The sequence below is a fragment of the Bos mutus genome, chromosome 27, assembly GCF_027580195.1.
Source record: "Bos mutus isolate GX-2022 chromosome 27, NWIPB_WYAK_1.1, whole genome shotgun sequence".
NCBI lineage: Eukaryota > Metazoa > Chordata > Mammalia > Artiodactyla > Bovidae > Bos > Bos mutus.
Genome location: NC_091643.1, coordinates 9,133,494 through 9,160,322, shown reverse-complemented (window position 1 = coordinate 9,160,322; position 26,829 = coordinate 9,133,494). Strand labels below are relative to the sequence as shown.

At 43.8% G+C, this 26,829-nt stretch overlaps 1 protein-coding gene across 1 annotated transcript; it reads left to right on the top strand.

The window, feature by feature from the left end:
- Window positions 1-4,358: 4,358 nt before the first annotated feature.
- GOLGA7 (golgin A7) lies at window positions 4,359-21,296 on the top strand. Its single transcript, XM_005899834.3, has 6 exons — window positions 4,359-4,467; window positions 4,683-4,815; window positions 9,896-10,048; window positions 16,132-16,233; window positions 17,449-17,511; window positions 19,912-21,296. Exons 2-5 carry the CDS (start codon window positions 4,705-4,707, stop codon window positions 17,494-17,496), a joined length of 414 nt encoding a protein of 137 aa, XP_005899896.2. The 5' UTR covers window positions 4,359-4,467; window positions 4,683-4,704; the 3' UTR covers window positions 17,497-17,511; window positions 19,912-21,296.
- Window positions 21,297-26,829: the final 5,533 nt, after the last annotated feature.

The following is a 26,829-nucleotide window of genomic DNA, read 5'->3' as shown; positions in this document are numbered from 1 at the left end:
TTTCCCAGATTCCACATATATGTGTTAATATACAATATTTGAAAAAGACTGATTTTTAACACAAAGGCAATGCAGTGGAGAAAGGAGAGAAAGGAGAAAGGAGAGTCTTTCCACGGAATGGTGCTAGAACAATTAGATAACCATATGGAAGGAAAAAATGAACTTCACTCCATATCAGTGGTAGGCAGAGTAGTGCCCTCCTCAGGATGTCCACAGCCTACTCCCCCCAAACCCATGGATGTGTTAAGAGACGAGAAAGGCAAGCCGCAGAATACGGGGGAAATGACTGCAAACCATATGTCTGATGTAAGACGCTTCTCTAAAATATATAAATAACTCTTAAAACTCAATAATAGGAAAACAGCCACAAGTAAAGAATGGCAAAAGATCTGAACAGATACATCATTAAAAAAGATGTATGGATGGCAAATAAATACATGAAAAGATGTTCAGAATCATTAGTCAGAGAAAAACTAAAGTTATAACCACAAGGAGATACCACAACCCAAGTGTTGGCAAGGATGTGGAGAAACCGAAACTCTCATCCACTGCTGGTGGGGATGTAAAATGATACAACCAACTTTGGATAACAGTTTGGCAGTTTCCTGAAAAGTTAAACATGTACTTATCCACGATCCAGATATTCTATTCCTAGGTGTTTACGCAAGAGAAATGAAGACATGCATCTATACAAAGACTTGCAGGCGAATGTCCAACAGCAGCTTCACATGTAATAGACAAAAACAGGAAGCAACTCAAATGCCTATCAACAGAAGAATGAATAACAAGCTATCCACACAATGTTTTCTTACAATGGAATGTGATCCAGCAACAAAGAGGAATGAATTCTTGACAACACAACAGGTGAATTACAGAATAATTAGCATATGTGAAAGAAGCCAGACAAAAAGTACACACTGTAGGAAGTGAAATTTCATTTCGTATGAAATTCAAGAAAATGCAAACTGAGGCTGCGGTCCCCAACCTTTTTGGCACCAAGGACCGGTTTCATGCAAGACAATTTGTCCGTGGACTGGAGTGGGGGCAGATGCTTCAGGCAGTAATGCCAGTGATGGGGAGCAGCAGATGAAGCTCACTTCCTGCTGTGCAGCCTGGTTCTCAACAAGGGCTTGGGGACTGCTGAACTATGGGACCAAATCACTGCCTGGGGAAAGAGACTGGGGAGGGGCCGGAAGGAGGGATTACAAAGGAACTCCAGGAACATTTTGAAAGCGATGAATGTTCCCTATCTTGATTAAGGCGATGGTTTCACAGCTGTATACACAGTTGGTAAGTTAGAACTTTTCAATTTGTCTGTTTTAAATACCTCCAGTTTATTGTATGCTATTTATTCTTCCCTAACTTGGAAGAAAAGTTATGACCAACCTAGACAGCATATTAAAAAGCAGAGATATTAGTTTGCCAACAAAAGTCTGTCCAGTCAAAGTTATGGTTTTTCCAGTAGTCATGTATGGATGTGAGAGTTGAACCATAAAGAAAACTGAGCGCTGAAGAATTGACGCTTTTGAACTGTGGCGTTGGAGAAGACTCTTGAGAGTCCCTTGCACTTCAAGGAGATCCAACCAGTCCATCCTAAAAAAAATCAGTCCTGAATATTCATTGGAAGGACTGTTGTTAAAGCTGAAACTCCAATACTTTGGCCACCTGATGCAAAGAACTGACTCATTGGGAAAGACCCTGATGCTGGGAAAGATTGAAGGTGGGAGGAGAAGGGGACGACAGAGGATGAGATGGTTGACTGGCATCACCGACTGGATGGACATGAGTTTGAGTAAACTTCGGGAGTTGGTGATGGACAGGGAGGCCTGGCATGCTACAGTCCATGGGATCTTAAAGAGTCAGACACGACTGAGCAACTGAACTGAACTGAAAGCTGTTTTTAAAATACAGTAGGAGAAATATTTAAATATATATTAGACAGTATTAGAGAGTGGTGCTAACAAGTTATACAGTGGTCCCCCTTACCCAAGGGGATCCATTCCAAGACCCTCTGTGGACATTCGAAACTGAAGGTAGTACCAGACCCCACATATACTGTTTTTACCTACACACCCATACCTATGATAAAGTTTAGATTATAAATTAGGCTCAGTAAGAGATTAACAACAATGACTAATAATAATGAAAGTGAAAGTGTTCAATTCTCAGTCATGTCCACATGTCCAACTCTTTGTGACCCCAAAGCCCGTTAGACTCCTCTGTCTGTGGATTTCTCCAGGCAAGAATACTGAAGTGGGTTGCCATTCCCTTCTCTAGGGGATCTTCCTGACCTAGGAATCGAACCTGGGTCTCCCGCACTGCAGGCAGATTCTTTACCACCTGAGCCACCAAAGAAGCCCCAACTAATAATAATAGAACAATGATAGTATATTGTAATGAAAACTATGTGAATGTGGTCTCTCAGAATATCTTATTGTACTATATTCACCCTTCTCCTGTGATCATGCGAGACGATAAAGTGCAAAGTGCCTATGTGAGGAGAGGAAGTGAGGTGAATGACCTAGGCATTGTGATATAGCCTTAGGCTGTATTAACTTCTGACACTAGGTCAGAGGATCGTCTGTTTCAGGTAACCCTGGATCACGATTGTGTCAGTGACTGGATGTCAGCGGTAGAGGTGAGTGATTGGGAAATCCCAAAGAGATGGAGCCAACAGCAAGAGATTTCATCACGCTAAATCGGGAAAGGGGTACATCAAGGCTGTATATTGTCACCCTGCTTATTTAACTTCTATGCAGAGTACATAATGAGAAACGCCAGGCTAGACAAAGCACAAGTTGGAATCAAGACTGCTGGGAGGAATATCAATAGCCTCAGATATGCAGATGACACCACCCTTATGGCAGAAAGTGAAGAACTAAGGAGCCTCTTGATGAAAGTGAAAGAGGAGAGTGGAAAAAGTTGGCTTAAAACTCAACATTCAGAAAACAAAGATGGGGAAACAGTAGAAACAGTGGCTGACTTTATTTTTTGGGCTCCAAAATTACTGTGGATGGTGATTGCAGCCATGAAATTAAAAGACGCTTACTCCTTGGAAGGAAAGTTATGACCAACCTAGAGAGCATATTAAAAAGCAGACACTACTTTGCCAACAAAGGTCCATCTAGTCAAGGCTATGGTTTTTCCAGTGGTCATGTATGGATGTGAGAGTTGGACTATAAAGAAAGCTGAGTACCAAAGAATTGATACTTTTGAACTGTGGTGTTGGAGAAGACTCTTCAGAGTCCATTGGCCTGCAAGGAGATCCAACCAGTCCATCCTAAAGGAAATCAGTCCTGAATATTCATTGGAAGGACAGATGCTGAAGCTGAAACTCCAATACTTTGGCCACCTGATGTGAAGAACTGACTCATTTGAAAAGACCCTGATGCTGGGAAAGATTGAGGGCGGGAGGAGAAGGGGACGACAGAGGATGAGATGGTTGGATGACATCTCCAACTTAATGGACATGAATGTGAACAAGCCCTAGAGTCGGTGATGGACAGGGAAGCCTGGCACGTTGCATTCCATGGGGTTGCAAAGAGTCGGACAGGACTGAATGACTGAACTGAATAGGCACACAATTTAAAACATGAATTGTTTATTTCTGGAAACTTCCATTTCATCTTTTCAGACTGAAGTTGACTGGGGGGACAGGTGGTAACTGAAACCTGGGAAAGCAAAACAGAGGATAAGGTGGAATAGTGTATCAGCCAGGCACACCAGGGCCTTCTGTGGTTGCCTTGCAAAGGTATGCTGAGCTCGGGGAGGGCACCAAGGGCTCACACAAGCCTGTCAGGTCACCTGAGGGGCAGAGGCTGGGGTGCTAGATGAAAATCTTTGGGGTGGAAGGAAAAGACAACACCTCCAGGAAAGCTGGAGGAGGGGATGCGTGTGAGCAGTTTGTTTTGTACGGTTGAGTGGTTTCTCACGCGTAAACTGAGAGTTCCAATCAAAAGCGAAAATAAAACCTTTCAGTCAGTGATTAGAAACTCTGTCCGCACGACGAATGAGGAAATGACACAGCAGGGAAATGACACAGGACAGAAATCCCCAGCCTACAGGCCAAGTATCCTCTGATGAGCTCAGTCTGCAAGGTTCTCCCCGCCGCCAGGCCCAGCGGATCCTGCGGCCCCGCCCACAGGGCCCGCAGTTCCGCCTCCCGGGTCTGAGGACCCGCCCCCGGACCCGCCCCGCAGCCCCGCCCTGCCTCTTCCTTCCAGCCGGACTCCTACGGGCAGGGCGGGGGGCGGAGTCCTCGCTGGCCCCGCCCACAGCGCGTCCCCGCACGGTAGCGCGCAGTCTCAACAGGATTGCTTTACGGCCGGAGGAGAGGGTGGGCCCTAGACTTGAGGTAGGTGTTCGAGCAGAGGGGCGGGGAGGTGTTGGGGAGGAAGAGGCCTTTTGCGGCAGGACGTAAGTGGAGGCGTAGGCGTTGCGACAGCAGCTGGAGGGCAGAGGAGGCGGGTTCGTGTTTCCCGGGCCGAACCGGGCTGTGGGGGGGCGCGGGGCCTGGGCCGGGGAGGGAGCTGAAGGGCCGTGGTGCCAGCATGGGTGAAGGGGAGTGGGGCCGGGAGGTCTTGGGCCGCTCTGGGCGCTGGGCGGGTCTGCGGGGCTGGCGGGCCGGAGTCCTGGGTCCAGGCCGGGGGTATGACCGTGGTTGGTGTCCCCCGAACCCGCAGCGCGGCCCGTCCTGTCCTCGCCATGAGGCCGCAGCAGGCGCCGGTGTCCGGGAAGGTCTTCATTCAGCGAGACTACAGCAGTGGCACCCGCTGCCAGTTCCAGACCAAGTTCCCCGCGGAGCTGGAGAACCGGGTACGCGGCCGGGCTCCCAGCACCTGCGCTCGGCCGGGGCGGCGGCGGAGTGCGGGTCTGGGAGGGGCCGGGCACAGCTGGGGCCTGGGCCAGGGCTGTGCCAGGAGGGGTCTGGTAAGCAAGACCCGGGGTCGGGAGCAGGAGGAATGAGGCCAAGCCTCTGGGCCGGATGACCTGATGATGGCCAGGGCCGGAATCGTTACGCTGCTGTCCTCCCCACCCCACCCCACCCCGGGTTAGTGACCACAGTGATGAGGCACTTGATTCCTGACCCTCCAGGCCACCCACCTCGGCGTGTTGTGTAAGCTGCATTCTCCAACCTCACCACGCAAAGATCACCATCATTCGAGTGACGAACGTCCGGCCGCTTGTGCTGGTTTATTATTCGGTGCTGTGCTGGGCAGCGCAGACAGGCCTTTTCCGAACCTTGAGAAACACAGAGTAGTGCATGGGTCTGGACAGAAAAATATCTCAGAACGAGGCCCTCAACTAGTTCCTTATGCTGATTATCGCTGGGAGCCGACTTTGTTGGCCTGTGGGCCAGAACTGTCATCAGAATGTGGGTCCTCTGGACGGTCTTGGGCGCAGGAAGGGGTGTTTCTCCTTTCTTCAGACTTAATAAAAAGAATAATAATGGTCATTGGATCTTACTGTAAAGGTGCAGCGAAGTGAGACTATGTGTGTGTTTTCTTGTGCCTAGGTGTGTTCATACTCCAAAGACAGACTGTTTGGTCTTGAGGTTTGTAAGGTGAACCTGTTTCCTGCTCAGAGGTCAGCTTCTGGTTAGATGGGAGCAGGTTTTGTGGTTCTTTTCTCTTTGACAAGAGGGTGAGGGAGTCAGGGGTGATTGGGCATGGGTGTGGAGATGTGAAGTGCTGGCCATGGAGTAGGTAGGTGGCGATGAGTATGTACTGGAGCAATGTGCAGCAGTCATGTAAAATTAGCTTGTGGGGGGTAGGTCGTTCTACCTGATTGCCAAGGTGGGAAAATCAACAAAGATCAATGACAGTGTGCTTTGGCTTGATTTAGAACCCTCAGCAGGTTAGTGGCCCAAGTATGTTTCTTTAAATGCAAATTAAGGACCCAGCACACCTTATAAAGATGATTTGTAGATTAGTTTGTTTATGAAATGTCCTGTAATTGTTGCAGTTTATTGTTGCCATGTTATGAGATAACTCAGCCTGACACTAGCTGGACACCTCCATGGTGGTTTGAAAAGATAGAAATTGAGCAAGTTGCCTGTTGGCTAGAGCTACTGAATGTGGTTTGTAAAATAATTTAGCATTATAATTAACAGGCTTTTTTAGTACTTATATGAAATAGATCAAATGTTTCACTTTTAAGTCTCTTAGGGAAACTCTGACTTAATACTGTTTATGTGCTTTCAGATCAGAATGTAAACAACTCTTTTGCCCCACACTTATTTGGATGTCACTTGATGCTTTGTTTAAAGGATTTAAAAGTCAAACTTCCAGCTCATAATTGAGCCAAGTCTATTTATGCAGAATCAGACTTGAGCCTTCAACTCTGTGTGTGGTGGAACCTTTATTTTATGGTCTGAATACAGAAACGGTGCAGTGACAGTACTCCATGGATGGCTATAGGAAGTCGCGCTTGCCACATTCTGGAGTCCCTCCGTTTCTCTGACTTCGTGTAGCCCAGCACCACTTGTGATTCTGAGTACTATGTGTGTGTGCACTTAGTCGCTCAGTCAGACTTCGCGACCCCATGGACTGTAGCCCGCCAGGCTTCTCTGTCCACGGGGATTCTCCAGACAAGAATACTGGAGTGGGTTACCATTTCCTTCTCCAGAGACTCTTCCCAACCCAGGGATTGAACCCAGGTGTCCCACTTTGCAGACAGATTCTTTACCATCTGAGCCACTAGGGAATTCCAGGAATACTGGAGTGGGTAGCCTATCCCTTCTCCAGGGGATCTTCCCAATCCAGGAATTGAACCGAGATCTCCTGCATTACAGACAGATTCTTTATCAGCTGAGCTACCCTTGAATTTTTTTTTTCTTTCTTTTTAAATGTTTGGGTTAAAACACTAGCTTATACTTGAAACTGTTTGAGAAAGCTTTGATTTTTTTTTTTTTAAAGTGTGTTGAGATTAAATTTAAATTACAGGTTTAAATTTTCCTTGCTTTGTTTGATGGAAAATTGAAAGGTTTCTCTCTTTGTTTCTCTACTGCTTAACCTAGAAATTGTACTGATTGCGCTGCCACTGAGGCTGAGTTTCCCTTTGTGAGAACGTCGTACTTGGCAATGTAATAGAGGGAGAAATAAACATCCAGCAGTTTTGTATGACTTTAAAGCATTAAACACACACACATTTGTACCCTTTAATTTGAGAGTAAGAACAAGTTCTGTGTGTTAACAAGTTTACTTTCTCACTGCCTCTGAGAACATAATACTTTGATGTGTAAGCGCTTTGTCGCCAGGACATTTCTTTAAAGCTCGATTCTTAACTTTAGCCAGCATGCAGACATCTTAGGAACCGTTGGTGTGGGCAGAAAGAGGAGTGAGCGAGCTATAATTGAGGCATTTGTTCCCTGCATCCCTTTAAAACTATGTCTCTACAGCTGGTCAGTAGAAATTACCTTTGACTCGTTACCTTTGACAAGCTTCAGCCTGATGCTTTCGGCAGGTAGTTCAACATGAAACAAAAATTCTGGCAGATGAGCCCGACTCCTGTTTCCATTCAGACATCCACTGCTTATTGGTCCAAGCAGCTCTAACTTGACAAGCCTCCAGGTGTCAGTGTAGCTGCTGTGTCGGTGTCCAGGCACCCAGAGGGGCGCGGACGGCCGCGCCTCATGGAGCCTGCGGGGCGTGAGCGCGAGGCCGGCGGTCGCCCTGCAGGGCCCTTCGTTTTGTGTGTCCTTGCCTTTACTGCCGCCTGTCATGCATTTTTTTCAAATCTTTCCAAGAAGCTCTTAACTTTTTTTTTTAACTATTTTTTTTTTTTTGGCCACGCTGCACAGCACGCAGGATCTTAGTTCCCTGCCCCGGGATTGAACTGGGGCCCTCGGCAGTGAAAGTGCCAAAACCTAACCACTGGACTGCCAAGGAACGCCCATCTGTTTTTTTTTTTCAACTATTTTTTTTTTTTTAATCTTCACCTTGGATTTTTAAAAAAAATTTTTAAATGGTTTATGATTTGCTTCCATCCTGTAAAGCAGTGCAGTCGTGGAATAACTTTTAAGAATTAGTGTTTCTGGTGGGATCTGTAATTCCAAATCGGAAAGAAATCAAATGTTTCTGGGTTGGGGACTTGCTGGCAGTCTGGTGGTTAAGACTCAGCGCTTCCAAGGCAGGGGACGCAGGTTCAGGCCCTGGTCGGGAAACTGAGATGACACAGACCGCCTGGTGTGGCTTAAAAAAAAAAAGTTTCTGGGTTGGATCGCCTGGTTTTTAATCATTCTATCCAAAGAAACATAAAAAATTCAGAGAAGTTTCTTTCTCAGATCATAACTTTGTAGATGAATCAAGTGCGAGTGTTTGAAATTGTTTGGACTTTCATGGTTTTACTGATGAACAAACAGAAGACATTAACTTTGGCAGAACCAGGTGGAGATAACAGTTTCCCATCCACACTTGCTCACTGAGCAGGTCTCCTCTCAGTCTGTGCTCTGGGAATGCTGACGGGTTGCCCAAGTGACCGTCAGTGACACGCCATATCTTCAAGGGGCGGCCCTGGCTCCCAGCTCTGTCCCCACTCACCCAGCCCCTATCAGAAACACTCCTGTTCTGGGAAATTTAAAGTAGCTCCTTTTGAAAGGCAGGTTGAGTCACCACCACTTTAAGGTTTTCATGCGTTTGGCTCACTGAATCTTCACCATTTTCCACATGAAGGACAAGGCAGCTGCCTCTTACCTAAAGGTTTTCTAATAGCTTAAGGTTGATAATCTGTTAACAAAGAATTATGTTCTTGGAGCATAATTTTGGAAGTGTTTTGGGAATTTGGAAATGTTCTGTCTCAAAGTGTATATTAAGGTTCTTGGAGTTTCTTTCTGAGTCTGTTTCTGTGTAAAGCCTTCATAAAGGAAAGAATATGTAAGTGGGTATTCGTTTTAGGAATAAGGGGGATACTGTCTGAGAGCAGGCTGAGGATAAGGACAGATAAGTTGGGCTTTGTTACCTGCTGAGAATGATAGAATTGGGTGAAATGCTCTACCTTGGGCCCTGAAATTCCCATGGAGATTTGAAACTGACAAAGTGCTGTTAAAAGAAGGAAGGAAAGGGAAACTGGAAGAAGAAAGTGAAAGCAGGTCATTGGAGAAAAGGAGATACGACGGTCGTGTTAGCACACGTGTGAGGTGATGGCGTCACTGACTAGAAAAAAGGTCATAGGCGTGCTTGGTGAGAAGAGCCCTGCGGGAGTGGGCGATTTTGCCTCGTCCAGTGTGAGCTCTTAGTAACCAAGTGGTTACTGCAAAAGAGATGGGAAAGCATACAGAGTTTGCCCCTTTTGATCTGCTGACAGTGTCCTTCCTCCCCTTTTTGGCCTCAGTAGATGCCAGCATTGAGGGACCACGATTTAGGATCGCCTGCCCTTCCTGCTGAGGGAGCGTGCCGCCCCTCTTTGGGTGCCCTCGTTCTTCACGCACGCCTCAATTGCAGTGTCCTATTGGCTGCTTGTGTTTTCACTGTTACATGTCTGTTACACTCATGACTCTCAATGCCGTGAGGACAAGTCAGTGTCTTACTCACCTTTCTCCAAGACCTGCCTGTGGTGATACCCGAAAGTACGAGCTCTGTAAATGGGAGTGTGGGAGAATGGAGGGCCGGAAGGACTGTGTTATTTAATTAAGTTACTTGTGATTCAGCATAGAGGATCGGGAGACACCCTTTTCAACTTGGACATAACACAGTGTCCAAAAGAAAGATGAAACTAAACAAACACTAACCAGTTTCAGCAACTTAGATCCAGATTTAATCACCTGAAAATTTGTTTGCCGACAGATAAAAATATTGACAAGACAGTGACCTATTTAGGGATCGCAGGCAGGAGTGACATGTTCATCTTTTTTTTTTTTTTTCCCAAAACTTATTTTAAAATTCTTTTCTCGGTACAGATTGATCGGCAGCAGTTTGAAGAAACAGTTCGGACCCTAAATAACCTTTATGCCGAGGCCGAGAAGCTTGGGGGCCAGTCGTATCTGGAAGGCTGCCTGGCTTGTCTAACGGCGTACACCATCTTCCTGTGCATGGAAACTCATTATGAGAAGGTAAGCCTGCCCATGTTTTCCCAATCTCTTACAATCATTTAAAAAAAAAAAATGTGGGTTTGTTACAGGTTATGTTTGCATGGTGACACTTGCTATAAAATTTAAAGGGCCTTTTATAATAATAATAATTCAGATTTTATTGTTGCCTCTATGACCAGACACATAGAAGAGTGCTGAGTTTTTATTTCCCCAAATGTGTACCCTCCATCTCCTCCTTCCACCTGAGTGCTTGTCTCCCCTTTGAACTGTCTGCTGGACCCAGAGCTGCTGGCTTCTCAACTTAGGGGTCTGAAAGTCAAGCCTCACCTCCCCACTTGGTTCAGCGGCACCCTGTCTTTTTCACCCAGCATCTTCAGGGGGTCAAGAAGAAGGAAATTGTATCAGTAGTCAGACCGAGCTGTCTTCCATTTCCCCATTCATTAACTTTATGACACCCTCTGCCACCCCCTGATTTATGCCCTTGTGACATCTCTCCTAGACCAACACCACAGCCACAGAGCCTCTTTCCTGCCTTTCTCTTGCATTTCCAAACAGCTGTTGTGTCGTCAAACACAGCCGTGCCTCTCCTGCAGCATGAGGGGCCTTCTCAAGCCCTCCCCCAGCTCACCTCTCCCAGGCCTGTCTCCCCCCGTCCTCACTTTATCTTTCAGCGTGCGCCCTCTGAGAAGCCTTCCTCCACCTGAGATGCCCTTCCCGTGTCCGAATCGCCTCAGTCCCTCAGTCCCGCTCTCAGCTGACTTTTCGCCCTCTCTCTGATTGGACTCCTTCTCTCCTCTCTGTCCCCACAGCGCGTTACTGGAATCTGTTTTCTGGTACTTAAGCAGTCTCTGCTGAGCAATGTGGCATTTGTATTCCTGTCTTACTTGCCCATCAAGTATGTGTTTTTCTTGCGATCAAGGACAGTGTATCCCTCTTGACGCCTAGCACGAGGCCTTGGGCGTAGGAGGCACTCGTGTGTTCAATGAATGGATGTACATTAATCACAGTAAACCCCTAGAGGATCATTCCGTTCTGACCATGTTTAGAAAGGGAAGGCTCTAAGGAATTTAGTGTCACACCCTCTCCGGCTGAAGTCTCCCGGTGGCTGTCTTGTACTCCGTGTGGTGGAGAGTGGACACGTGCGGCTCCAGCTTTTTGAGCTGTTGGCTGAACATACCACCATGTTCTTCCTTACCATCCTGGTGTGAATCCCCTGGTGAGCATTTAAAGAGCTACACAGGCAGTTTATGTCCTTCTCCATGTCACATACTTTCTTTCCTGCTTAACGTTCGACATCAGAAGTCACAAAGGATCCGTATCCGCTTTTAGTCTGTTTTGTCTTAGCAGCTCCTCTTTAGTGATACATTTGGTGAGTGAAGGGACACGGGATCCATTCAATTAATATTTATTGAACATCTACTATGTGCTAAGCACTATGCAGAGGATATAACTGAATGGGCAGACATGGTTACTGACGTTGTGGAGTTTATAAGTCTAGTAAAAACTGATACTAAGAAAACAAAACCCACAGAATTGTAAGTTGTGATAAATGCCTTAGAAAAAACCAAGCTTCCCTAGGATAGAACATAACTGGAGAGACTAATTTAGATGGGGGGTCAGAAAGGGCCTCTGGAGTGCTAACATTCAGCTGCCACGTGAAGGATGGGGAGCCTGGGGCCTTTCAGGAGGACGGAGGAGGACACGCAGAGCGTGGGTCCCCCATGCAGAGCAGGGGAGGGCGGAGGTGGTGGGGGAGGTGAGGGGACCTGCGTCCTTCACCGTGGAGTGTGTTCTCCCTGGAGAGAGGCTTAGATTTTATTTCCACGCAGGGAAGGATCACTGAAGCTTTTCAAGCAGGAGGGTGGTAGGATCTGATTTTCATTTTAAACAGATTTCTTGGCTCTGGGGAAGAAAGGTGTAAAAGTGCAAGTAAGACGCTTCGTAGAAGTCCAGGCAGGAGAGGAGAAGAGCCTGGGCAGGGAGGGAGCGGCAGGGACGGCAGGAGGTGCTCGGACTCAGGGGACGAGGTGGTGGAGGAGGAGCCGGGTGCGCTGGGGAGCCACTGACCACGGGAGGGGGTGGGCGGGGAGGGCTGGGCTCGTGCAGGTAAGACACTCATGCCACGTGGCCGTCGAAGACGTGTAATAGTTCCAATTTAAGGCAGAAATACTTCCTCCAGAGTGTTTTATTCATGCCTCATGGAATATTACATGCTTGAATTGTTATTTCACTGTAGTTTTTGAATTTGTTGATGAAATTTTAATTAACTTATTTTTTCATGTGCCTTTGCTAAAATAGGTACAGATACCTGCCTCTGGCATCAGTTATAAAGAGACTGATCACTCGGTGCCAGCTAGGTCATTTCCTAGTTTTGAGTCATGGACAAGTTCATCTCCCCAAATCTGAGTTCTCAATTGTAAGCAGGTCTTAGACTGGTGGTTACCAAGGAGTAGGGGTGGGTGTTAGCAGATGTAGACTAGGAGACATAGGAAAGAAACCATCATGAAACAGAATATGAAAGAGAATGTTATGTACATGTATAACTGAATCACTTTGCTGTATAGCAGTAATTAACACAGCATTGTTTAAAAAAACAAGGTAAATCCAAAAAAGAAATATAATGGGTCTTTGAATTAATAAATTGCTTTATTTTATTTATGGCAGGTGCTAAATAAAGTTTTCTTAAGATAGACTTAAAAACCAAGTTAGTGTGTGTGTACATATATGTTTTAATCAGATACATATGCACTTACATGTACAGGTTTTTTTTTTTTTTTTTTAACCTCGAGTGTATAAGTGTATAAGTAATCTTTTTTTAGCAGCTGCTAGTTTCTTTATCTACTAAAACATTTAGCAACTCTTAATTAAAATATTTTTTATTATTATTTGATTATTTTGATTATTAATTTTGGAAGGCACTTCTCAACATCAGAAAATAATGGACTTGAGTTCATAAGTAACATATAAGGTATTACTTTACAAGTCTAATTAAAGTCTCTTTTACCGAGTAAGTATTATAAAGCAAATAAAGACCCAATAAAATTAGTCAAGAAACCCAAATTTATGGCACATTTTATAAATATGTGATTTTATATAAGAAATGTGGACATGAATTAACTAGATCATGCAAAGTACATAACTGGAATGTTCATAATAAGGATATAATCTCCATGTACTTTTAAAAGAAAACATTGTAAATGTGTATTTGTATTTTTGATAAGATGATAAAAATGTTAGAGCACTCAGCCACTCCTCTCCAGTTTGCCCCTTAGGAATTCCTGCGCTATTATTTTCTACTTTATGAAGGGACAAAATTGAGTCATTTAATCTTTATCGTTTTGAACACTAAAACTTGCAGTCTACAAACAGTAAGCCAAGTATAATGACACTTACACCTTGTCATGTGGGTTAAATTTTTTGAGATTGTAAATAGGCCTTTTAAAACCCACTAGAACAATCATGCTTTTTTTTTTCTATAATGTGCTATTTATTGATTTACAATGAAGATAAAGGCTTCAGTGTTATTCCTCTCCGTTGCTTAATCAGGGAACAAATGGGCCTGTGGAACGTTCTTCTTTCAGGAGCAGTTGTGTGTTCGTCCACCAGAGGCGTCCCTGCTGCCCATGGGCTGTTATGTGAAAAGAGCACAGTCAGAGGAACTCAGATCTTTCTGGAAACACTAAGCCCCTGGGCCTCTCACTCAACCCCACTTCGGTTATCTTTCCTCAAGGGCTTTGAGAGGCTTATTCTCAAAGAGGACAATAGCCTTTCCTGAAGTCTGAGTGTTTAACTTTGTAAATACTATACAAACTGAGGTTTTTATTGCGGGTTTGAGGATAACAGAGATAATTTTGTTCGGTATTATACTTTGTTTTAACAACGATTTACTAAAAATAGTGAAGTATAAATAAAATGTCAACACAGAGTTCCTGAAGGCTGAGAACGGTGCTCTGTCCTGTCAGGAGCGAGGTACGAGTTGACTCACATCCGTGAGCTGTCTGTTGCTAACAACACGTCTGGGTTAGCACGGTGCTGCCTTCACTGCAGTGCTATGGGAGGATTTGCAGCTGGCACCCAAGGAAAACTGACTGTCTTCTTTCTGAACTGAAACCCAAATGTCCATGAGTGTTATCAAAGTTTAAACAAAAGCCTTGCACGACAGAGTTCTGCTTGAATCGAATAAAGGATGGCTGTGTCTTTGCTAATAACCTGCACTCAAGGAGGGGAGGAGAGCTGTGTGAAGGAATCCTTTCTTTGAAATCAGCCATGCAGGCGGGTTTCTCGGTGTCCACCCGGTGGAAATGGACGGGCCAAGAGGAGCCTGGCTCTCCGGTTTCCAGCTTTGGCAGGTGAGCACAGAAGGAAATTGGAGAGAAGAGGGAGAATCCTGAATTGGGCACCTTCGTGGGTGACTTGCTTCCCCTCTTTTGGCATGATTGACAGTGTTCTTACCTGGAGAATCCCAGGGATGGGGGAGCCTGGTGGGCTGCCGTCTGTGGGGTCGCACAGAGTCGGACACAACTGAAATGACTTAGCAGCAGCAGCATGATTGACAAATCCTGGTGGAAAGAGAGTGACTGAGATTTTTTTTTTTTTTTTTGCTCATTAAGACCAGGCACTGCTCAAATTCTTTGAGAGTTGAAAATAGGAGAATGACATATGTACTTTAGGTAATTAGGTGAAAAAGTCTTTTCTTTAGAAATAGTATTCTTACATTACTTCATAACCCTGCAGATGGCTCTTTTAATAATATCATGCTCTTTTTAAAAAAACGTAAAACATGAGATTGTATTATTCCCCAGAGATGTAACCTGAATAGACTGTTTATTGTCCTTCATTATACAAGCAGCATAGAGTTTTAAATTCTAAATCAGTTTATGCCAAAGCAGCTACATTTTATCATTCTAATATGTTGGTTTGTTCTGGTACATTATAGACCCACACTTAAATAAAATTTCTTCATTTCCAGCTTTATTTTCATACAGTTCTTTTTTTCCCTTTATGTTGTGATCACATTTATCTGTGACTTTATCATATTCTGGTAGTGTGAATTTAAGGAAACATACAATAATTAAAGAATTGGATCAAAGCCTCTTTGAAGATTAGAGCCAGCAAAGGATTATAATGACCTTGAATCTGAAATAAAACATGTGACTCTTTGATTTTGTGTATTGCTATTAAGATTTATTTTCTTCTAGGTTATCTGTCTCAGAATTGCCCTTATTAAAGCTTAAGATTTGGCAATTTCCAGGAGTTCCTTTTTATCCTATCTGGTTTTTGTCTACGTTTGCTTTGACTTTTACAACCTTAATCCTAAACTTATAAATCGAGGTTCCCATCTAGGACACAAGAGCAGGCTTCAGAGCAGCCTCCCGTGCAGGCCGGGAGACGATGTAGAGCACTGGTCACCAGACCTCCATGGCAGCCAGCACAAACGTGCCTGATGAAGGACACAGATTTCTCAGTTTTAAATGCACTGGACTCCCTTTGTTATATGCCCGCTTTGTACTATGACTTTAAATGATGAAAATGTACAGCGGAGAAAGCAGTTCTTTCTTTCTCTTTTGGAGGGGAGGGTGGGGGGCATGGCTTACGGTTTGTAGGATCTTAGTTCCCCGATCAGGCGTGCAAATGGGCCCTCAGCAGTGACCCGAGGGTCCTGACCACTGGACTGCAGAGAAGTCCCGAGAAGCATCTCTCAAGTGTCCAGGAGAAAGCCAGAAGCTGTCCCTGATATTAGAGGAGGTCACATGTCACACATTTCCCGAGTAGGGAAGGGGAAGGCACGTAACGTGTGGGTATGGTCACCTCCAAATTTCTCCATATCCAGGACGGAGGGAAGGGGCGTGGCTCCCGTGCCACCATCTGGCTGCATCTCTGTTTGGACTTAGGCTGTATGGACGTGCTCAGAACTGGGGTTGGGGGGGCGAGTGTTGGGGACCCAGGGCATGAGCCATGGAGTCAGAGCTGTCCCTCCACGTGAACACCTATTTCTTGCTTTGAAAACTAATTCCACTGCCTGAATATTTTGCAGTTCAGCTAAATACTCAAAAGGAAAATCTGATGAAGTTGGTAAGAGAGCTGTGTTGTTTCTCTTTGGTCAGGTCCTGAAGAAAGTCTCCAAATACATTCAAGAGCAGAATGAGAAGATCTATGCCCCACAAGGCCTCCTCCTGACAGATCCCATCGAGAGAGGGCTGCGAGTTGTATCTTTTCAGTCCAGATCATGAGGTCTGAGTATTTGATGGCCCCGTCAGCCCGGGTAAGAGAGGATTTCCCTCAGTTCCCGAACCTGCTGTGGGCTGTGCTGCTGGAAGGCACACTCTCCCTCCAGCACAACTCCTTCCCGGGCATCGTGCTGGGCTCTGGAGCATTTAGTGTTGGGGCTGCCGTTGTCTTGGTGGCTGTGCAGCATCTTGTAGTAATAATGGGAGTCGGGTGAGTCATGCATCTCAGCTGCAGAGGCTGCACCAAAGGCCCCTTTGAAATGCATGAACTCAGTGCGCAGAGAGCTCGTCGTCCAAATAAATCGCAGCTCCGTGGGTTCATCTGACTCGTTGAAATCAGTTACAGCTGCCAGATGTATCATTTCATTACCTTTGACATAACTGCATATTTTAGAGGCAGTTGACTTTAAAAATCATGAAGTTTATTTTGGTAATTTGGTAAATAAAATTGCAAAAAAAAAAAACTAATTTAGCTTGATAACAAGTAAAATAAATAACTGGGTAAAATAAAATTTTTTTAAAACCTAGGTCAGATAATCCCAGGCCTTCCGGCTGATAAGCATTTCAACGGCTTTATTATACTTGTATCAGTGTTTCTTAAACTTTTAGAGGTCGTGAGCTCTCTCACAAAAAAAAGTTTGCATACAATTTCAGGGTGCTTTGCACCCCTGACGTCATTACCTCACTATGGATGCTCAGTTAAGAGCATCCCCCTTAGTTCTGCAATAAAGTATCCTTTTTCAGATTCTTTTCTTTTTTTAAAAAGTAAATAATGTCTGGAGAGGAACTCTGTGGTATACCACAAGCAATTACATTTCTTGAATTTTTCAGCAAGGTGTGGAAAACACCCTGTTTAACTTAAGCAGGAGAAATTTTTAATGTTTTGAAACAAGTAAAGCAAATAATAATTATTAATAATTTAAAATGATGTAAATGGTAATGTAAGATAAGTAAAGACAAGGGGGACTTTCCTAGCGGTCCAGCAGTTAAGACTCCGGCCTCCAGTCGGCGGTTGCAGGTTCAGTCTCACGCGGGGAACGAAGATGTCCCACACGCCGCGAGGCGCAGCCAAAACAACTTTTTTTTTTAAGTTAAGTAAAGACAAGTCCGCACAGATCACACCCATCTTCTCTCCGTAGTCCCTTTTCTGTGTTCTGTTCTCCAGTGTGTTTTCTTAACAGTCACGCTGTTCAGATTGAAATTACCATTTACGAAGACAGAGGCATGAGCAGTGGAAGATAAACCATAGAATTAAAGGTAAATACGGAATTGTATGATTTACGTGCCGTTTCTGTAATTTTGTAGGATGCATACATTTTCTCGCCTGCATCATAAATCCTGGCATACTCTTTGTACTGACTTGATATTTAAAATGTGTCATTAACCCAAATTCTGTTAACCCAAGTGATAGTTTAATCCTGATTTTTTTTCTTCCCCGTTTGTTGTTTTCAGACTGGTTTTGTTATTACTTTGTTTGGGGGGTTTGGGGGCGGTCTTATTTTAATATTTCAAAACTATCTGGACATTTTAATACATGGGTCTTACACATAAAAATCAGATCAGAGATTTCCCTGACATTTTTTTCCCTGACAGATTTCCCTGTCATTAAAGCCATTACAAATGGCTTTAATAACCAAAGAAACGTTTCAGAATAGGGAGATTCTAAATATTTCATGTATTTAAGTGGCTTCATAGCCCTTTAGAAAAAACCTTACCTCCAGTGGGTAGAACCATAAATGTTCTTTCTCTTTAGAATGTTCATGTTCTCACATATCCATATAATGACGTTGAACAACTGAGCAACGAATTGATGAATGCTGGTGGGAATGTGCGGGAAGAATCACCTGGAAGCCACCATGCCTTCTAAGTGACCAAAAAAATGGTCGATTTCTGCATGTTTCCATCCTACTCTCTGCCTCCCAGTAGTAATTCTACCGCGGTGCTTTCCTGAGCGCGTCCGCAGGCAGCTGTCCCTGACTCACAGGAGGCCACGCAGAAACAGATTCAACCACAGCAGACAGCCTCCTCCCCAAGGCAACAGTAATGATACTCGCTGCTGTTTTGAGGGCATGGCTGTGTGCTAGGTGTTACACAGACCGTGTTTCCAGTTCTCACGAGAATCCTGCCCAGTATTTCCCCCACTTAACAGATAAGCAAACCAAGATAGGAAGAGACTAAGTGATGATCTCCAGGTCACACAGCTAATGAGTCCCGGGTTACCAACCCGAGTCTGATTGACCATAAAGCCTTGTCTTTTCACCATACTTCCTGTAAGTACATGCAGCAGCAGAGATGTGGAGAAAGAGAGAGTCCATCACATTATTCTAAGTGCTTTTCCCCTTCGTTTCTTTTCCAGTACCTTTTAAAAATAACATCTTGTCTGCCCTGTACCATTTGTTGAATGCTGTTAATACATAGCTGCCTTCTCTGAGCGCCAGGGAATGTGTCCCCGAGTTCTTACAAGACGCAGACCTAAACAATGACACGCTCTGCCGTGTGTTTTAGTCTTTACTGAGGCTGTTTTGGAGCACTTGGTGTTACCTGTTCACACACTTTCTCACGTGCGGTTTGCAAACTGGTGTTTCTCAGACAAGCAGCCAGGAGCCCTACGTGTGGGTTTGGTGACGGCCGCTGGGATACGTTTGTTTGATCAGTTGCAGCTGCGCTGCTTTGGCACAACCCATTTGTCATGACTCACTTTGCAGCTCTTATTGCTTTAATACACTGTTTTTCTGAGGTGGCGCGGGATTTGGAGCAATTGCACACCAGAGACGAATCTATCAATATTCAACAACAGTGAAATTTTGAAATGAGATTTACATTAGGAACTTGTGGTAATTTCATGAATGCAAATATTTTCGTTCAGTGTAATTTAGTTTTCAGAGCTGTGTGTTCCTCAGACCCGGGATCCTGTGTGGGCTGAGGTCTTAGAGGAGAGGGGAAAACTCTCTAATGAATTCAGTTCTGTCGTTTTTCTTAAGCGTACGTGGTGTCTGCAGCTTAAAGCATTACATGGGAATTAAAATTAATGACTTAAGAGCACACAAATCATGGAGGCGGCCTTTATTTTTTTAAAAAGAGTGTTAATATCTTGCTCCTTTTAAAAAAGTTTGAATTTTTTTGATACCTTTGTTACCCAACAAACTGATGGTTGTTTTCTCTCTTCAGATTAAGATTGTCTTCTTTACTTAAAAAACAGAATGTAGCACTAATCTATCATGATAAAGAAGTGATAATAAAAACACCCAGCGCTTGTGGGCCCCCCTTTGTGCCCGCATCATTCACAACACCCTCTGAGGTCCATGGCGGCATCCCTGTGTTTCAGACGAGGGGACTGAGGCCCAGAGGATTTCAGTTACTTGTCCAGGGCCCCAGACTGGCAGGTCGGCAGGAGGCAGCCAGGCCTGGATTGGCCGCGCACCCCTGTGCTGTCCTGCCTCTCGAGACATGCTTGGTCAGAGATGCAAACGTTCAGGCTTGGATCTCTGGACCCTCGAGCCGTGGACCCCCTTCGGCAGATGAGACAGATATGGGCATCTCAGTAGCCAGAGTCTGGGTTAATGGAGTGTAGCCCACACGCGGGGAGGTCACAGCAGCTGCTCTTGGGAGGTCAGTCAGTGTCGCTTTCTAAACCTTTGCTTCCCCTTCTAACTGCAGATCCCACCTCCAGCTGGGACCCTCACCTGTCCACCGGCCGACCGCAGAGCGTCCCCCTACCTCCTCTCCAGAGCATCATTCCTTCGTATCTGCTGCCAGAGCCACGGTGCCATTCACTCCAAGGACTGACTTTCTAAAATTCTGCACCTGGAGTGACCTCTAGTCGCTCAGCATCCACTTTGTGTCTCCAAATCGTGTAGGACTCTGCAATCTTTTGATCAGTTTCTGAGAAAATGCAGTGAAGCGTTTCACTTTTTCATTCAAAGCCATTAAAAACATATGCAGTTGGTCAGCCCAGCACAGTTTATTTCTCACCTGCCACCAGCACCAGTGGTTCTCACCATTCCTTGGGCTTCAGCAAGTCGTGCCCTAGCCAGTGTTCAGTCTTACTCCCCCAAATTCATGAAATGCTTTTCTCCAGGATTTTGGTGAAGGGTGGGCTGTGTCTGGTTTTGCTAACGCATCTCTCAGATTTCAGAGAACTACCAGTTTTGCTGTGACTCAAAGCTTAAAGATCTACTTCTGCTGTTTAATTTCCCAAACCGAAGCTCATTGGAAAAATAATGTATTATTTTACTTGTTTTATTATAGCCATTTCCTAATTAAAGCAGTATTTAATGCATTTTCCAGGTTTGGTTTTTTTTTAGAATTCTGTTACTACTGCATCACCTCAAACATTGGGAAGATGTGGTATGTGTCGCTTGTTCCTTATAAAAATAAGTAAGCACAATAAAGTGGATGCTAAACCATCAAACTCAAATGTCCCTGCTGTGTCCCTGAACGTGTAATGAGCAAGTGTAATAAATATTTTAATTATAGTTTTGTTATAAATGTAACTTAAGAGAAAAAAAAATTTGATAGGAATAATACTGTACATTGCTAATTTTTAACTCTCCCTGATGGCAGTCCTTATGATTCATAGACTTTATCATATACAGTATTCCGTGCACAGAAACATGTATGATTGGTTCAAGTTCAGTAAGATAAGTGATTTCCAGCTAAAAGTGTCAAGTCCCGAGTCACTGTTTGGAGTTCTTTTTTGGGCTGTATGTTCTTAGCACGGGGACTTCCCATACCCTTCACCTTCGGGGTTTGAGAGCACTGTTTTTGGGTGAAGGATAAGACATGTATTAGGAGAGAATGAAACAGTTAAAAGTTTTACTTTCAGAGATGTTGTAGGTGCTAATACTGGATTTAACCTTTCAGATTTAATTTCTTTTATGATCTGTTAATTATTCAGTAAATCCCATAGTTCCATGTAATATTTTAATTGTATGACTTGTTACTTTATAATAGCCTATAATAGTGTGTCTGTCTGCCTTTTCAACCCGTTGCAATAACTTTGCTGAAATATTAACACATTAGTAAAACTTTTCTTAAACAAATTGTCTCTGTGTCATATTTGGTGTGATTTGGTAAAGTGTAAATGAAACAGTATTAAATTTGGCAGATAGACAATACTACGAGAACCCCTGGTCCAGTGCAGCTTAGTATTTTTAAACAAACATCTGACATTTATATGGTTTGTCACACTCAGCAGTTTTTTACATGCTTTATCTCTTAAATGAAGATATATTAGCGACAGGGCTCCAAACCAAGAAATAGTCCCCAATAGTCAAAATGTATTAAATAAGAGATTGGAATGTTTCATTGGGGAAAAGTATCACAGGATCATGACAATCTTAGATCATCTGATGTCTCTTGTGTTGTTTTTTTTTTTATGAAGTGCATTTGCAGAGAGTAACAGCTTATAAAGTAGAGTCTGTATTCCAACTTAAGTTCCTTCCATATTCCATTTGGCCTTGGTTCCTGGATAAGTCAACACTTGTCAAGTGGCACAGACTCTGTTGCTTGTTTCAGTCTCATAAAGGAAGTTGGAGTCTTCAAGCCATGTCTGACCTTCATACTTAACCTCCCCTTCCCCTTGCCACCCCACCCAGCCCCTCAGTTCCCTGAGAGCAGGGCTGGTTTCTCGTTGCCCTCGCATCCGTCCCTGACCCAGCATTCCACAACACGGCTACATATACTGTACTTAGCACTCGTATCCGTGTACATAAATGCCCGAGATGTAAGGCGTTTGACTTAATAGTGACTCGTAAACTCCCTGGGGCTTCCCTCGTAGATCAGCTGGTACAGAATCCACCTGACGTGTGGGAGACTTCCTGGGTTGGGGAGACCCCCTGAAGAACGGATAGGCTACCCACTCCAGTTTTCTTACGATTCCCTACTGGCTCAGACAGTAAAGGATCTGCCTGCAATGAGGGAGACCTGGGTTTGATCCCTGGGTTGGGAACATCCCCTGGAGGAGGGCATGGCAACCCACTCTAGTCTTGTTGCCTGGAGAATCCCATGGACAGAGGAGCCTGGTGGGCTACAGCCCATGGGGTCACGAAGGATAAGACGTGACTGAGTGACTAAGCACAGCACACAGCACAGCAAACTCCCCTTTATAGAAGTCTTGTTCTAAGAGACAGTATCTGTGCTCAGATTCCATTAGAGGTGGACTTTTCCTCCATTCAGTCACTCAGTCGTGTCCGACTCTGCGACCCCATGGACTACAGCATGCCAGGCTTGCCTGTCCATCACCAACTCCAGGAGCTTGCTCAAGCTCATGTCTATTGAGTCGGTGATGCCATCCAACCATCTTGTCCTCTCTCATCCCCTTCTCCTCCAGCCTTCAATCTTTCCCAGCATCAGGGTCTTTTCCAAAGAGTTGGTTCTTTGCATCAGGTGGCCAAAGTATTGGAGTTTCAGCTTTAGCATCAGTCCTTACAATGAATATTCAGGACTGATACTCTTTCGGATTGACTGGTTTGAAGTCCAAGGGACTCTCGAGTCTTCTCCAACACCGCAGTTCAAAAGCATCAATTTTTTGGCACTCAGCTTTCTTTATAGTCCAATTCTCACATCCATACATGACTACTGGAAAAACCATAGCTTTGACTATAGACGGACCTTTGTTGGCAAAGTAATGTCTCTTCTTTTTAATATGCTGTCTAGGTTGGTCATAGCTTTTCTTCCAAGGAGCAAGCATCTTTTAATTTCATGGCTACAGTCACCATCTGCAGTGATTTTGAAGCCCAAAAAGATAAAGCCTCTCACTGTTTCCATTGTTTCCCCATTTATTTGCCATGAAGTGATGGGACCAGATGCCATGATCTTAGTTTTCTGAATGTTGAGTTTTAAGCCACCTTTTTCTCTCTCCTCTTTCACTTTCATCAAGAGGCTCTTTAGTTCTTCTTTGCTTTCTCCCATAAGGGTGGTGTCATCTGTGTATCTAAGGTTATTGATATTTCTCCCAGCAATCTTGATTCCAGCTTGTGCTTCATCCAGCCCAGCATTTCTCATGAGGTACTCTGCATATAAGTTAAATAAGCAGGGTGACAATATACAGCCTTGACATACTCCTTTCCCGATTTGGAACCAGTCTGTTGTTTCATGTCTGATTCTGTTACTTCTTGCATACAGAATTTCTACCTGGATACAGATTTCTCAGAAGGCAGGTCAGGTGGTCTGGTATTCCCATCTCTTTCAGAATTTTCCACAATTTGTTGTGATCCACACAATCAAAGGCTTTGGCATAGTCAGTAAAGCAGTAGACATTTTTCTGGAACTCTCTTGGTTTTTCAATGATCCAATGGATGTTGGCAATTTGATCTCTGGTTCCTCTGCCTTTTCTAAATCCAGCTTGAACATCTGGGAATTCACGGTTCACATACTGTTGAAGCCTGGCTTGGAGGATTTTGAGCATTATTTTGCTAGCATGTGAGATGAGTGCAATTGTGTGGTAGTTTGAACATTATTTGGCATTGCCTTTCTTTGGGATTGGAATGAAAACTGACCTTTTCCAGTCCTGTGGCCACTGCTGAGTTTTCCAAATTTACTGGCGTATTGAGTGCAGCACTTTCACAGCATCATCTTTTAGGGTTTGAAATAGCTCAACTGAATTCCATCACCTCCACTAGCTTTGTTCGTAGTGATGCTTCCAAGGCCCACTTGACTTCACCTTCCAGGATGTCTGGTTCTAGGACTTTTGCCTAGAGATAACTATTCTTGATTCCAATGAGCTTTTCCCTCTAGATCAGGAATTCCAGGGAAATGAAAGGAATTGCTTTCAAAACTTCTGACAAACATAATGAAAAGAAGGGGTCTCATACTTCACTTCATTCTTTTGTTATTCTGTATGTCACTGGCGTTGCCAGTGTGTTATGTTAAATCCATGTGTGTGTGTGTTAATTGCTCAGTTGTGTCCAACTCTGTGACGTCATGGACTGTAGCCTTCCAGGCGCCTCTCCTTGGGATTTCCCAGGCAAAAATACTGGAGTGAGTTTCCATTCCCTTCCCCAGAGGATCTTTTTCACACAGGGATTGAACCCAAGTCTCCTGCACTGCAAGCAGATTCTTTACCATCTGGGCCACCTGAGAATGGTTAAAACTAGAAAACACTTTAAAGTATTGTAATATTTTTCTCCTGAATTCTTTAAACTTCTTTAATCTGATAAACATTCACTTTTAGAAAGTTTCCACTTTTCAAAGTTTTCTGGAACCTTGGAAAGCGCAAATGATACTTTGTATTCATTTAGGATTTTACTGACTAGACTTCTCTGTACAAAGTTCCAAGAAACTGGATGAAGAATGTGCTTGTCCTTCATTTAGCAGTTAAAATGACCCCAACAGGCTTGCAAATCACTTCTTAATGGGATAAATGAATTGATATAGGTCAAAGTGATCCGCATCATTTGTCCTTGGCTGGAAGATAAGCATCAATAAATAGAACCATTACACAATGACCAACTTTAATCTGCAGATGTGTGAAATGTGAAGACTTTATCCTTCCTCCCACAGAGTTTATGGTTTTATAGTAGTTTTCTGCACACCACAAAACTTGGAAACCTATAGAGAATAGCAAATGTCTGAGCACCATCTCATCTGCCATAAATTGTGAATGCCAAAATATAACTTAAGACCTCCCAAGTTCTAGGATAGTTAGGAGTACAGTGGTACATATACGCTGTTCCAAAATGAGTGAACAGAATTATGTGATCAAATAAAGGATAGAGCTCTTCTGTGCTGTATCCTAAGCTCTTCCCATAAACCTTCAGTGGTGCAGATGTGAAGTTCTGAGAAATTATGCCTAAAACTAGGAAGCCCTATAGGAACTTGCTAAGTCACTTCAGTCATGTCTGACTCTGTGCAACCCCATAGACGGCAGCCCACCAGGCATCCTGTCCCTGGGATTCTCCAGGCAAGAACACTGGAGTGGGTTGCCATTTCCTTCTCCAATGCATGAAAGTGAAAAGTGAAAGTAAAGTCACTCAGCCGTGTCCGACTCTTAGCAACCCCATGGACTGCAGCCTACCAGGCTCCTCCATCCGTGGGATTTTCCAGGCAAGAGTACTGGAGTGGGGTGCCATTACCTACTTAAAAAAAATTTTAAGCCTCCATTTTGCAAAAAAGAAATAATAAAGTGGACAAAGCTAAAGATCTATGGCTGGGGGTCACTGTCAAGTTAAAACAAATTTACGCCAGTAGAATTTTCAGGGTTTTTTTCGTAGAATCTATAAGTATTTAGGACCTTGTCAAGAATTTAACTTTGTACTGTCACTTTTTACCTTGGTAATGAAGTCTTTAATCTTCAGATTAATTAAGTCACTTTGTCTTTGAAGAATTTCCTTTTGTTTTTCATACAAAGAGTTTTTTTTTTTTTTTTTTTAAGGCAAGTAGGGGCATATGGCGGGGGGATGGCAGTGAAAAATCAGTCCATTGCCTGCCAGACCTGTTGTTCTTAATGTTTCTGTTCATGTATATATTCTGTTACTTCATATTTTCACAGACCAATTTATTGCCAGGAAATGAACATCATAATTTTTATTCAAAATGTTTTGGCAATTAGTCTTCTGGGAACAATCAAATAAGTGCCAAGCAACATAACTATAGGAGCTCAGATTCTGTGATATGCAAGGACTCAGAAACTTAGATGATTTATGACCTTTTCTTTCCAATTAAAGGATTAGTGTTCACAATTTTTGCACATCTTTGTGCATCTCATACAATGTACAAATATTTAGTCTAATTCATATTTTCTCAGATATTTGAAAGATTATGAAAAAGGAACATTATTGTAGATGTTATTGTCTAATTTAAAAACAAGGAGTGCTTCAGTTAGACATTCAGCAAAGGAAAGGCCTGACAGCGTGTTTGGGCATTTTTAATATTGCAGAGAAAAATCTTTGCTTGATATCTAATGATTTGGAAGCACTGTTTGAGGATAGGAAAAATCATCTATAAGTAACCAGGATTCCCAACAGCAATCATATTGACAATAGTCACTTTACCAACCTCTGCCAGCAAGGGCTATACATTAAAAATAATCAGATCCCTGATAGAAACAAAATTCTGAAAAAAAGGAAAAGTTGCTTGTGTACATCGTTTTCTGTCCCCAAGTTTTACACTGATTTTGAAATGAACACAATATTTCTGTTTATTAAGGAAACTGTGTGGTGTCTGGATAAAATGCAGCTACATATTACCCACGTGTGACAGAGGCAGAAGGTGAAAATGCCTCTGAAACGGGAGGGCGGGGGGAGGGGCGCATTTAGGCTCAAAGGGTAAAACTAGTCAGTTCACTTAACAGACCAGCTTATTAGAAACTGAAGAACGCACTGGCCTGATAAAGTCCCTGTAAGAGTTGTTTGGTTTTTTGTTTGTTTTTAATGGAACTTGACATGCTGATTCTAGGAGAAGTGAAGTCGTGCATAGCTAGCATGGCATGCAGAGCCGTAGAGTTGAGGTGTGTGGCTTTGGAGCAAAGAGGGGCTCGTGGAAGACGGGGCAGAATGGAGAGCTGGCCGTCGGCTCATGTGCGGTCGGCGGACACTGTCTTCGTCCCACCTTTTTCCTTCGGTGTCCTCTCTACAT

Coding starts and splice junctions, on each gene's coding strand:
- GOLGA7 (XM_005899834.3), top strand. CDS start 4,705: ATGAGGCCGCAGCAGGCGCCGGTGTCCGGGAAGGTCTTCATTCAGCGA. Junction 4,816..9,895: donor CCGCGGAGCTGGAGAACCGG/GTACGCGGCCGG, acceptor TTCTCGGTACAG/ATTGATCGGCAGCAGTTTGA. Junction 16,234..17,448: donor TCGAGAGAGGGCTGCGAGTT/GTATCTTTTCAG, acceptor CACGCTGTTCAG/ATTGAAATTACCATTTACGA.